The sequence below is a fragment of the Oncorhynchus gorbuscha genome, linkage group LG09, assembly GCF_021184085.1.
Source record: "Oncorhynchus gorbuscha isolate QuinsamMale2020 ecotype Even-year linkage group LG09, OgorEven_v1.0, whole genome shotgun sequence".
Lineage (NCBI taxonomy): Eukaryota > Metazoa > Chordata > Actinopteri > Salmoniformes > Salmonidae > Oncorhynchus > Oncorhynchus gorbuscha.
Window position 1 is genome coordinate 62,415,597 of NC_060181.1, and position 13,541 is coordinate 62,429,137.

Below are 13,541 nucleotides of genomic sequence, written 5' to 3' on the forward strand. Positions count from 1 at the left end.
CAGACCTCAGCGTGGGAGCCTCTTGTTTTAGTTTCTGTCTGTAGGAAGGGATCAACAAAATGGAGTCGAGGTCAGCTTTTCCGAAAGGAAAACACACCCCATGTGTTGGCCCTAGTGTTTAAAGCATGGTACCTATGCCCACACTTCTCCACCATCTCCTGGAGAAACCCATGTCTCACTATGTGTTCCTCTAGTGACATTCCCCTGAGTTTCTCACATTGGGTAAACACTACCATCATGTGTCTCCAGAGTATGTGGTTGAGAAGCTTGAGGGGGCCCTCTACTGTCCATTCCCTGCCTTTGCGTGAGTTCAAAGGGATGACCATGAGGAAGGTATGGGGACCTGGTTGACACATGGATATGCTGTCTTCTATGTTACGGTGGACAAGGAGAGGGTCCTGCACGGAGTACTGGATGAATCTGTCTGATGTGTTGACCACAGTGACCTGCTAGCCGTCTATTAAACCCGTTCTCCTCATACACATCTCCACATCCCTCCTTTCCAGGATGGTGTTTCCTGTTTGTCTCTTCTCCAGCCAATCCCTACCCAGGAGGATGATTCTTAGCTCAGGGAGATTATACTGGTCCCGTATTAGAGAGAAGAGTGTATGTTATATGAAAAATAACACACTTGAATTTTGGCATTACAGTATGAACAAATGTCAGTATTGCAATAAAACTGACTTGCCTAGTTAAATAATGGTTAAATAAAATATATATTTAAGTGTGAAGCATCCGGTTGGGGTTTCCACTCACTACCAAATATGGTGATGGGAGGAAGCCCAGTGGCAGTGGGAGAAGATGGAGTCAGATGGAATCACATTATGTTAATTGTCTCAATGATGAAATGTTTGACCTCAATACAAATTTTCTGTTCCCAAAACCGGAATCTGATACGAACAGAGTGGACTAAGTTTTGTAGATTTTACCCTTTGCCAGAGTCTTAAAAACTTGTATTGTTAAGAAAGACTGCAAGGGAGAATTTAGTTATTGCACAAGCTAACGTCATAGAATAGGCTTTCCCTAATGGAAATATGCAAATACCTGCTAGAAAGCACTACCCATACTCCGGCCTACAATAGAAGTTTACACTGCTCATTTTGCTCATATTTAGCAGATTCCAGTTCCAGATATACACCTACTGTGTAAATTCTACTCAGATGCTACTTTAGACTGAGGGAGGATTGCTGAGTAGGTAAGGCTTGCAATTATTTGATTAGATTACAGATCAGTTTAAGTGTGTTTTTTTCTGTGCAAAGCTGAGTATGCTTCAACAAGCACTATGTGGAAATGTATGCATCTATGTTGAAATGTATGCATCTATGTTGAAATGTATGCATCTATGTGGAAATGTATGCATCTATGTGGAAATGTATGCATCTATGTTGAAATTGTGCTGTTTATGGGATGTTTAGGTTCCAATGTTTGAAATATTGTCATCAGATTATGGTTCATGCTTGTCTCATCATGCAAGCATCTACAGTGCACCAGCAGTGCAGTACAACATTTGAAAAACTATTGTAGAATATGCTATTTGTCAGATGACTTTTTCTGCGAATGTGGTTAGTTTTCACAACGCTATGTACAAAACTCAAAAGAGATCATTTAAAAGGCCGTTGTTTCAAAATTCTAACCACATTTTCAATTGACTAAGTATAAAATAAGCTTGTCAAAATAATACAGACACCTTTTCACCAAACTTGATCAGTGTTCCATCTAGAATACGTTTCATATGTTCAAATAAAATAATTGTTGTTACAATACAATGCTCACATCATTATTGATATATCTTCTAATTCGTTCAAATACATTTTACTATTAATTCATCCGACTGCTCAAAATTGATAATCACTGAACTGTTTGGTCATTTATAGATTTTAAACTGGTTTGTCTACTGCAGATTTTGAGCACTATATAATTAAATGTAAGGTATAAACATATAAAGCATGAAATAAATAAATAAATAAATAAATATATATATGCTATTATGATGATAACTATTATGATTTAAAAAATGATATTGATTGTATGTAACAAATGCATCCCCTAAACGGTAAACATGTTTCTATGTTTCCCTTTCTTTCTGAAGGGAAGGTTTCACACTGCTTTACTGAAATGCCATTGCCAGTACAGTACTGTACTATTGTAATATATGCCATTTACATAGCAGGCACTTTTATGCAAAGTGACAACAGTGAATCCACACATTTTTGTATGTGACCACAGTGGGATTCTAACCCACAACTCTGGTGTTGCTAGTGCCATGCTCTCAGTAACTGAGCCACACAGGACCACCATGTTGAATGCTGGGAATGTGGGTCCAGGTGCTGAATATTTTACTATTTTAGTGCACGTATGGGTGAATTTGTTCCCGTGCTTTTTCTCCCCTGGGGTCGGGGGACTACGTACAGATGGTGCTGTGGTTTACGGCCGGTTCGCCTGGTGTGGATAAAATCAAATCGAATCCAATTGTATTAGTTACATGCGCCGAATACAACAGCTGTAAACCTTACAGTGAAATGCTCTCGGTTGGAGCTGACAGTCTGCACTTTAGCCTGGTGGTCATTGTATCATTTCGGTTCTGGGGTGCTGAAGTGCAGAGCCAGAGCAGCAGGGAATGTGTCACTGTCCCAATACTTTTGAAGCTCACTGTATATCACGCCTCACCTGTCCACAATGCTAGTTAATGTATGGTGAGCGTTCTGACACAAAATTATTGCTGTGCATCATCACCCAAATTGGTGCCACACATTTGTGGAAGATGAAGTGAGGTTCCCTCTTGTAAATCCATTATTATTTTAAATTGAATTGTATTGTTAAATACAATACAGGATTGGAATAGAGGTAGTAGGTGTATGATTGCCATCCCCATGAGCCACCCTCCTTCAGGCCATGGATGTAGCATGTAATTACATTAATCCAGACCTACAGCTTGGATTCGCCATGACAAAAGGTTTTTCCCCAGGTTCATGAACAATAAGGATAGTTACTGTGTCAATGAGAACCTTTGGCCAAATTCTCCAAACAGATTATCACATTGAAGCCTTTAACCTAGGGTGTTTACACACAAAGTCGTCATTAATTGAAAGCACAAGCATAATTGACACTCCTGGACTCCACACATGACCCACATGCAGTTAATAAACCCCACTGGAAACCCCCACTGTATAGCCTATAAAATAACATGTGCCTCTTTGAGCTGTCATTGTGAGCTGTCACAGACAGTCACAGACCCATAAACAATTTGTTAGATAGGCACCTCTGTCACAGACATAAAGTCTGTTAACAATTCAGAGAGGCATGAGGTAAGATTCTATCTTCTCCTGACCTAAAACCAAGGCTATTTTCCTATCCAGTCCCAATCCCACTGACACCCAAAATCTTCTTTCTCACATTAAAATTCCTAATTTAATAACTCTGTAATCCATATAGCCTACTGGAGGATGCATTATCAAATCACGTCACTTGCCTATGCATGTCAAAATACAGCTATAACATTTTCCACGCTTCTCTGCACTGTCTCATATTTGTTGCCCATATGAGACCTTTGGTAGTGAACATGTGATCATCAAACAATATGACAGTAGATAGGTTAGGGATATTTTTTTAGACAGAGTTGGTCTCCGTTAAAATAGATTGATATTTAAACTATTTTCACTCTTCACCCTCGTTAGTCGTGCATGTCAGAGCAAAAACTAAGCCATGAGGTCGAATGAATTGTCTGTAGAGCTCTGAGACAGGAATGTATCGAGGCACAGATCTAGGGAAGGGCACCAAAATATTTCTGCAGCATTGAAGGTCCACAAGAACCCATTGGCCTCCATCATTCTTAAATGGAATCACTCTGGAACCACCAAGACTCTTCCTAGAGCTGGCCACCTGGCCAAACTGAGCAATCGGGGGACAAGGACCTTGGTCAGGGAGGTGACCAAGAACCAAAGGTCACTCTGACAGAGTTCCTCTGTGGAGATGGGAGAACCTTCTAGAAGGACAACCCATCTCTGGGGCACTCCACCAATCAGGCATTTGGGTGGCCAGACGGAAGCCACTCTTCAGTAAAAGGCACAGGACAGCTCGCTTGGAGTTTGCCAAAAGGCACCTAAAAGACTCTCAGACCATAAGATACAATATTATCTGGTCTGATGAAACCAAGATTGAACTCGGCGGCCTGAATGCCAAGCGTCACGTGTGGAAGAAACCTGGCACCATCCCTACGGCAAAGTATGGTGGTGACAGCATCATGCTGTGGTGATGTTTTTCAGTGGGAGGGACTGGGAGACTAGTCAGGATCAAGGGAAAGATGAATAGAGCAAAGGAAAGATAGATCCTTGATGAAAACCTGTTCCAGGGCGCTCAGGACCTCAGACTGGGGCAAAAGGTTCACTTTCCAACAGGACAATGACTGTAAGCACACAGCCAAGACAACACAGGAGTGGCTTTGGGACAAGTCTATGAATGTCCTTGAGTTGCCGAGCCAGAGCCTGGACTTGAACACATCTCTGGAGAGACCTGAAAATAGCTGTTCAGTGAAGCACACCATTCCACCTGATAGAGTTTGAGAGGGTCTGCAGAGAAGAATGGTGTGCCAAGCTTGGTGTCATACTGTCATACCCAATAAGACTCATATTTAAGTTTTTGCAAACCTTTGCAAACATTTCTAAAAAACGGTTTTTGAATTGTCATTTTGTGGTGTTGTGAGTATTGTATGAAAAAACAATTGAATCCATTTTATAAAAAGGCTGAAACGTAACAAAATGTGGAAAAAGTCAAGGGGGTCTGAATAATGCACTGTATTCTGTCATTCTTTGAAGGATGTTATCAGGCAAGCTTAGCAACTTTGCTCATTTGACTTTTGTTTGACTACTGTTACAAAGTTTTTATGATTCAACAAAGCTATACTCGGGATGTGTTCTGCACTTCCTGTGCGCACTCTGTGTTGAGATAGCCTACTGCTGAAATGCGCTGAATGCTACAGCAAGTATTAGACATTCATTCATGTTTCTCATACGAACAAAAAGTTGTTCCAAATGTCAAATTCTGAAGTGTTTAAGGTTAAGCTTCGTCATTAACTCCAAAATATTACGGTTAGGTATTAGCTCAGAACGGTTAAGGTTTGGGATAGGCTTAAAACGAAATATGCAACCTTTTACACCAGAAGCAGATGCTTACGCCCATCCACAACACCCTAGCATAACTGAAACCTACTTGAAGGTAACAGCGCTCACTGTTGCCCCTAGTGGCCAGTTTCCACATCTCCCGACATCCTCAGACATTGATGGACGTCTAATACTGACATGTATCATGGGTGACCTGGCTGGAATTAATTGAGGAACATGATAACACTCTGAATTTATAAACAGCCTGTTTCAAAATTCACAACAATGTCATTGGCGATCAAAGATATACTCATGACTAAATATCAGTTTAATTTGCTCTGAAATCATTACATAGTGACGCAGCCAAGTCAACAAGGTGGCTCAGCGCTCTCTTATTTGGGGAGAAGCCTGGCATAGAGACCATATCTTGGTTTTAAACTCTTTAAATGGTCACTGGATAAATATGAATTATTCCCTGTACTAAAACTTGGTAGATTTTGGGCAAAAGATTAATTTCTAGCTGTAATTATATCTGAACAATATATTTCTATTTTGCATCAATTATTGTGTAATATGTATTCAGTGAACACACCTTTGATCGCACATGGGATAGAAATGATGACAATAAGATTTTCAGCACATTTTGTTGGGTAGTGCAAGTGTATTTTCTAATGTGAAAACAGTGTAAGAGTTTGGAGTTTTGTACTAAGAGTTTTGAAAATGTACCACATGCCTGTGAAAATAGCACCAAAGCGATTTGAACAAAAAAATTGAAGCAAAGACAGGTTATTTTCCATAATCTTGTTGCATGTCATGGTTTCTTCATTCAAGCTTAATGTGTTAAATGGCCATTTCAATAATCCACATTATGTCAACATTTTAGTTTTCATAATTTCTGCAGTATCAATAACAGGATATCCTAAAAAGATATTGAATGAGATATATGACTCTTGTTCTTATCAGTGGATGCAAGTTCCTGTTTTACAGAAAATGTGCTCCTTCACATTCAGGGTAAGCTCTTTCAGTAATTCTTCACTCTGAACCTAAAAATGTTTTCTGCATATGTATTTTATTCCCTCTTGAAAATAATTATGTCATTTATTGTAAAAACAAGTAAAGCATGATCCTGATGTTTTGTTATAGGGTCTTGTGTGGAATGATAGTTCCTGTCTGACTTTACAATAAGGTAACATTATTTGTTTTTGTTCCCCTTGTCTTGTAGTTGGTGGATGGTGGTCTCATGTTCCTGCTCTTCAGTTTGACTAGGATTTCTGCCCAGAGAGAAATGTCCTTAAACCACACTACAATAGGTCATTACACAGGTATAGCAGCATCTTCAGATTTCACACATTTCTACATCCCACTATTACAAGGCATAGTGAATATATTGTACCTTGAACAATAGACCTCTTTTCCTTCACATGCAACTTAATTGGGTAATGTATGTTCATGTTTTGGCAGAATCCCCATGTGAACTATTTGACAAGTATGAAACTACTGTGACAGAGGGGGAGGCCCTTAGTTTGCCAGCCTACTATGACCTGAGTGAGTTGGTTTGGGCCAGCGTGACTGAGTTTACCTGGTACAGAAACAGAACCCAAGAGCTCCCGTCCTCTGAGGAAGAGCGTGTGCATCATCACGGACCGGTGCTCTTCTTCCTCCCCCTTTTAATCAACGACTCTGATCAGTACTACACCTACTGGTAATACAACAACTGTGTGTTTGTGTTTAGGGGTTACATTGAAATTAGGAGCGAGGGAGCCCTGTTTGGGAGGGTGAGGGTTGAGTCTAGGGTTAGTGTTGAACCTGGATATGTACATAGGGCTAGGGTAGGCATGCATATTTACAAAGAACAAACCTTAGGGTCCCTTGTCTTGCATGAACGTTGAATAAAATTATATTTGAATTGTCTCTGCCGATTCAAATTTGAGACAAAATATCCACAGAAAACTATTAGTACCGACTTCAAAGCGCGGAACTCTGTGTGTGGCAATAAAGATGTTTCTCCTGACCAGCACAAGACGGAAGGACATGCACAATGATGCATGCATATTGACACAAATTCTGCAGGTGTTTACATGGTTTTGAGCATGTGCCAGGCACACTAAAAAGTTAGGTAAATAATACTTTCCTGTGGATATTTTGTCTCAATATTCGACCCACTGAAGGACCAACCACACAGAGAGCTGGTAGGGTAACATGTAATACAATTGTATTCAACATTCTGGTTTATAAGGAAACTTTCTAAGTTTTTATACTGCTTAGTTTCAGGCTATATATACTCTTAGAAAAAAACATTTGCTCTCTACAGCCTAAAAGGGTTCTTCGGCTGGCCCCCAGTTAGAACCCTGTTGGTTCCCTTTTAGATAACTGTTACACTGTATATGCTTATGTTCCAGGAGAAAGGCAGCAGACACCTGCCTAATTTTTGTGACAGAGGTGATTGTTGTCAAAGCCCAACCGTTCGATCATTCAGTCCTGTTTAACGATATCTCAGAGTCAGCAAACAACATTGCTATCCCATGTCCTGACCCCGTGGAAAAACTGTGCCAGGATGGAAAAGAAAACTTAGCCTGGTATAAGGTACTGAACATGACCAGAATGCTAACACAAACCTCAAGTCTGCAAAACTATTCAACATTGGTTCTCAACTCCTGTCCTAAAGCTCCTAAGGGTGGCACCTGCTCTTAATGAGTGGAATCAGGTGTGTTACTGCTATTTCAGCAAAGAAGTTTGTCAAATTGTTTGTCTTTAACTTCAGAATTTCAGTCTCATTCCAAACGAGTCTGAGAGAAATCTGTGGGTGTATGGCGCCTCCAAAGCAGACGAGGGCATCTATACGTGTGTGTGCACGTGGGAGCACAATGGGACGGTTCTCAAAACTTCTGCATCCAGGAGACTAAAGATCCAAGGTATGTAGGTTGTGACTTGATGACCGCTCTGTCAATCCTCTCAGCAGTTTATTTATTTGATTTTAGCTTTGCTGAAACCTCATCCAAGATGGCAGTAGGGTCAGCAAACATGGAAACTCGAGGCTACATTACAGCGGGTTATTAGGCTCCACTAGGTACATTAGGCTCCATTTATATCAAACAAACAGAATTAAAAACATCAAAAGTGACCCTCATATCACATGTGGTCTTTGTGGCAGCAACAATCATCAATAACAACGTTTTGAATATATCCAAAAGTATCTTTCTGACTAAACTGTGTGTTTGTCTCCTTCAGCTCCCTCTGCCTCGCATCCTCCTCAGATCAACCTGCCTAGAAACGGAAGCACAGAGACCACTGACCTGTGTAGGGATCAAACCTGGCTCAAATACTTGTGTTGTGCTTGGTTTGGTTTGCCCGGTATATCTCTCTGTCTTCATAGTATCTCTTCTTCTTCATAGACACCACTAAGAAGTTGAGGTGTGAAGCGTTTTGTGGGCAGAACATTGAAGACAACTGTCACGTGTGGTGGGAGATAAATGGAGTGAAAGTGGGCTCGCAGCAGCAAGGCTACTCGGTGAACACCACCAGGTATGTACACACATGCACACACACACACATGGATTCATGCATACACACAAGCACACACACACTTGTTTTTGAAAACAAGGTAACAGAATTACCACATTTCCTTGAAAACAAGACCCCAGATTCAACGTTGAGAATTTGCTGTGTGAATGTTTTGTGTGTGTGTTTACTGTAGCGAGGTGGAGGTATCTTCAATGCGAAGTATCTTCACAGCTATCCTGACCATAAACACAGTGACTATGAGGGACCTCCAGTCAAAGTTCACATGTGTTGCAATGACCGACCAGAAATGGGATTATGCAGTGGTTACTCTCAAGCTAAGAGGTTAGTGCACACACTCTAAAACAAACATCACACAGACACATGTCACAAAAACACACAAAATCACACATGCAAACTCTGTAACTTTCTTGGTGTTGTGTTCTCCCTGTCTCCCCCCAACAGGGTTTATGTTCATGGGTCTATGTGTGGTGCTACTGCTCTTCTTCTTGCTAGCTGCTGTGGCCATCAAAGTCTTTGACATCGATCTGGCGCTCCTCTTCCGTGGAGTTTTCAAATGCTGTGGTCGATCTGAGGGTAAGAACATCTAGCCACCCACTGAAGTGTAATGATGCTATTTCACAAAGATATTTCATTGTACAGAAATGCTTATTAAGCCTACATGATCTATATAGTATTGGATACAATATAAACATATTACTACATATACATGGCCCACTGATTGTGCAATGCAGTTGTCTGCAGTAGGCCCTTCTCAACAGGTCCCGGCTGGGGTAAATCCCACTGTAACGGCGTTCGTCTGTTGAAAGAGAGTCGGACCAAAATGCGGCGTGGTGGTTACTCATATTCTTTAATAAAATTAAACGATACTTGAAATAACAATAATATACAAAACAACAAATGTACCGTGAAAACCTATACAGCCTTATCTTGTGACAACAAACACAGAGACAGGAACAATCACCCACCAAACACAGTGAAACCTAGGCTACCTAAATATGGTTCCCAATCAGAGACAACGAGAATCACCTGACTCTGATTGAGAACCGCCTCAGGCAGCCAACCTATGCTAGACACCCCTACTCAGCCGCCATCCCAATGCCTACTAAAACCCCAATACGAAAACACAACAAAAATAAACCCATGTCACACCCTGGCCTGGCCAAATAAATAACGAAAACACAAAATACTAAGACCAAGGCGTGACAGAAACCCCCCCCCCCCCCAAGGTGCGGACTCCCGGCCGCACACCTAAACCCATAGGGGAGGGTCCGGGTGGGCGTCTGTCCACGGTGGCGGCTCCGGCTCGGGACGTGGACCCCACTCCAACCAAGTCTTAGTCCCCTGTAACGCGTCCTTACATTGGCGACCCTCGCCGCCGACCTAGGCCTAATAACCCTCACCAAGGACCCCACTGGACTGAAGGGCAGCTCGGGACTGAGGTGGAAGCTCGGGACTGAGGGGAAGCTCGGGACTGAGGGGAAGCTCGGCACTGAGGGGAAGCTCGGCACTGAGGGGAAGCTCGGCACTGAGGGGAAGCCCAGTACTGAGAGGAAGCCCAGTACTGAGAGGAAGCTCAGCACTGAGAGGAAGCTCATGCAGGTAGTTGGCTCCGGCAGATCCTGGCTGGCTGGCAGATCTGGAAGAGTCTGGTTGACTGGCAGATCTGGAAGAGTCTGGTTGACTGCAGATCTGGAAGAGTCTGGTTGACTGGCAGATCTGGAAGAGTCTGGCTGACTGGCAGATCTGGATTAGTCTGGCTGACTAGCAGATCTGGAAGAGTCTGGCTGACTGGCAGATCTGGAAGAGTCTGGCTGACTGGCAGATCTGGCTGTTCCATGTAGACTGACAGCTCTGGCTGCTCCATGCAGACTGGCAGCCCTGGCTGCTCCATGCAGACTGGCAGTCCTGGCTGCTCCATGCAGACTGACAGCCCTGGCTGCACCATGCAGACTGAGAGCTCTGGCTGCGCTAAACAGGCGGGAGACTCCGACAGCGCTAAACAGGTGGGAGACTCCGACAGCACTGGAGAGGAGAAAGGCTCTGGCTGCACTGAACAGGCGAGGCGCACTGAAGGCCTGGTGCGTGAAGCTGGAACTGGTGGTACTGGACCGAGGACACGCACAGGAAGCCTGGTGCGGGGAGCTGCCACCGGAGGACTGGTGTGTGGAGGTGGCACTGGATAGACCGGACCGTGCAGGCACACTGGAGCTCTTGAGCACCGAGCCTGCCCAACCTTAACTGGTTTAATGCCCACTCTAGCCCGGCCAATACGAAGAGCTGGTATGTACCGCACCCGGCTATGCACCCGCACTGGAGACACCGTGCGCTCCATAGCATAACACAGTGCCTGCCCGGTCTCTCTAGCCCCCCGGTAAGCACACAAAGTTTGCGCAGGTCTCCTACCTGGCGTAGCCATACTCCCTGTGAGCCTCCCCCCAATACATTTTTGGGGCTGACTCTCAGGCTTCCATCCGCGTCGCCGTGCTGCCTCTTCATACCAGCGCCTCTCCGCTTTCTTCGCCTCCAGTTCTTCTTTGGGGCGTCGATATTCACCAGGCTGTGCCCAGGGTCCTTTTCCGTCCAATATCTCCTCCCAAGTCCAGAAGTCCTGTGATCGCTGCTCCTCACGATAAACAGGGAGAGTTGGCTCAGGTCTGAACCTTGACTCTGCCACACTCTCCCTGAGCCCCCCCCAATCAATTTTTGGGGCTGACTTTCGGGCTTCCTTGCCAACCGTGTTCCCTCGTATCGTCAGCTCCTCTCTCCGGCTGCCTCTGCTCTCCTAAGTGCCTCCACCTGTTCCCATGGGAGGCGATCTCTTCCAGCCAGTAGCTCCTCCCAAGTGTAACAACCCTTGCGATCCAAAACGTCTTCCCATGTCCATTCCTCCTTTCGCTGCTTCTGCTGTCGCTGCCTGTCACCACGCTGCTTGGTCCGGGTGTGGTGGGTGATTCTGTAACGGCGTTCGTCTGTTGAAAGAGAGTCGGACCAAAATGCGGCGTGGTGGTTACTCATGTTCTTTAATAAAATTAAACGATACATGAAATAACAATAATATACAGAAAAACAAACGAAACGCGAAAACCTATACAGCCTATCTCGTGACAACAAAGACAGAGACAGGAACAATCACCCACCAAACACACAGTGAAACCTAGGCTACCTAAATATGGTTCCCATTCAGAGACAACGAGAATCACCTGACTCTGATTGAGAACCGCCTCAGGCAGCCAACCTATGCTAGACACCCCTACTCAGCCGCCATCCCAATGCCTACTAAAACCCCAATTACAAAAACACAACAAAAATAAACCCATGTCACACCCTGGCCTGACCAAATAAATAACGAAAACACAAAATACTAAGACCAAGGCGTGACACCCACTGCAAATGTAGAAGTAATGGACAAATTTATATTGAAATAACTCGATTTCAGTTCAACTAGAATTTAATCAAATCTCTACAATCTACTCCTTTCCTGCTGAGATTTGACAGAAACCTCTTTTTCTGTGTTTTCAGATGGGAAGGTCTATGATGCTTACGTTGTCTACCAGATGGATGGCGTAGACAAGGAAAGGGAGGAGAAAGTGTATCACTTTGTGAGCATTGTTCTGCCCACTGTCCTGGAGCAGAAGTGTGGCTTTAGACTCTTCATCCACGGCAGAGACGACTTACCTGGAGAAGGTTGGTTCTTTCCGACTGTGTCCTACCCTCTAAGAAGCAAATGTAACAGTAATAAACATCAAAAGTTAACTTCTCCCGCTTCTCTCTATTCTGTTGTCCCCAGACCGCTTGGAGTTGGTGGAGGCCTGCATACGGCTGAGCAGGAAGCTGATTGTCATCCTGACCCCCAGCTCAAGCACATGGTCAGACTCAGGAGGTCAAAGCTCATGTGGCCAATGGGGCTGCTCGTCTTCGCTGACCACAGCAGAAGACTATGACTGTCAGGTGGGGCTCTACCAGGCTCTGGTGCACAGTGAGATGAGCGTCATCCTCATCCAGCTGGGGGACATGGGGGAGGGTGGCTACACACACCTGTCCCCTGGCCTGCAGCACCTGGTCCGCAAGAGTGCCCCCTTAATCTGGCATGAGGGAAGGCGTGGGTCGACGCTGCCCAACTCAAGCTTCTGGAAGAGGGTGCGTTACATGATGCCTTGGCCGCGCCACCCGACTAGTTTTGACAACCAGTTAATATGACTGTTCTATGTGAACAATCAGGTCTGAGGACTTAAAGTGCGTGTGGAGGTCTGGGTTCTCTTAAAATCCTTATGCCATTCATAGAAATATCAATAATTATTCCAGTGCTGAGCAGAGATATACACAGGTTAGCTGAGAACGTCACAAAAACGATGTGTACAATGTGGCAGAAGGCCGTGTGTTGTTGTGATTCTGGATGGCTAGCAACAATGACAAGAAACTGCCAGGAGGTTAGGAAGTGCAGCTCAGTTTCCACCTCATTTTGTGGGCAGTGTGCACATAGCCTGCCACATAGCCTGTCTTCTCTTGAGAGCCATGTCTGCCTACGGCGGCCTTTCTCAATAGTAAGGCTATGCTCACTAAGACTGTACAGAGTCAAAGCTTTCCTTAAGTTTGGGTCAGTCACAGTGTGTACTCTCTGTTTAGGGCCAAATAGCATTCTAGTTTGCTCTGTTTTTTTGTTAATTCTTTCCAATGTGTCAAGTAATTATCTTTTTGTTTTCTCATGATTTGGTTGGGTCTAATTGTGCTGCTGTCCTCGGGCTCTGTGGGGTGTGTTTGTGTTTGTGAACAGAGCCCCAGCACCAGCTTGCTTAGGGGACTCTTCTCCAGGTTCATCTCTCTGTAGGTGATGGCTTTGTTATGGAAGGTTTGGAAATCGCTTCCTTTTAGATGGTTGTAGAATTTAACAGCTCTTTTCTGGATTTTGATAATTAGTAGGTATAG

The 13,541-nt window shown here is 44.0% G+C and overlaps 1 protein-coding gene across 3 annotated transcripts; it reads left to right on the forward strand.

The window, feature by feature from the left end:
• The first annotated feature begins 1,075 nt into the window (after positions 1–1,075).
• On the forward strand, positions 1,076–13,108 carry LOC124042906 (interleukin-1 receptor-like 1). Of its 3 annotated transcripts, XM_046361039.1 has the most exons (12): positions 1,096–1,195; positions 6,060–6,107; positions 6,319–6,418; positions 6,558–6,798; positions 7,496–7,679; positions 7,858–8,008; positions 8,325–8,393; positions 8,489–8,618; positions 8,791–8,939; positions 9,060–9,191; positions 12,138–12,302; positions 12,406–13,108. In XM_046361039.1, exons 2-12 carry the CDS (start codon positions 6,063–6,065, stop codon positions 12,813–12,815), a joined length of 1,776 nt encoding a protein of 591 aa, XP_046216995.1. In that variant the 5' UTR covers positions 1,096–1,195; positions 6,060–6,062; the 3' UTR covers positions 12,816–13,108. The 3 variants fall into 3 exon arrangements, with proteins under 3 accessions (XP_046216996.1, XP_046216995.1, XP_046216994.1); XM_046361040.1 differs by lacking the exon at positions 6,060–6,107 and having other exon boundaries at positions 1,076–1,195; XM_046361038.1 differs by lacking the exon at positions 1,096–1,195 and having other exon boundaries at positions 5,990–6,107.
• Positions 13,109–13,541: the final 433 nt, after the last annotated feature.

What these genes read in the sequence shown, in the direction of transcription:
- LOC124042906 (XM_046361039.1), top strand. Translation starts at nt 6,063, where the DNA reads ATGCAAGTTCCTGTTTTACAGAAAATGTGCTCCTTCACATTCAGG. An exon ending in TGTGCTCCTTCACATTCAGG is followed by an intron (nt 6,108 to 6,318) that starts GTAAGCTCTTTC and finishes CTTGTCTTGTAG; the next exon opens with TTGGTGGATGGTGGTCTCAT. An exon ending in TACAATAGGTCATTACACAG is followed by an intron (nt 6,419 to 6,557) that starts GTATAGCAGCAT and finishes ATGTTTTGGCAG; the next exon opens with AATCCCCATGTGAACTATTT.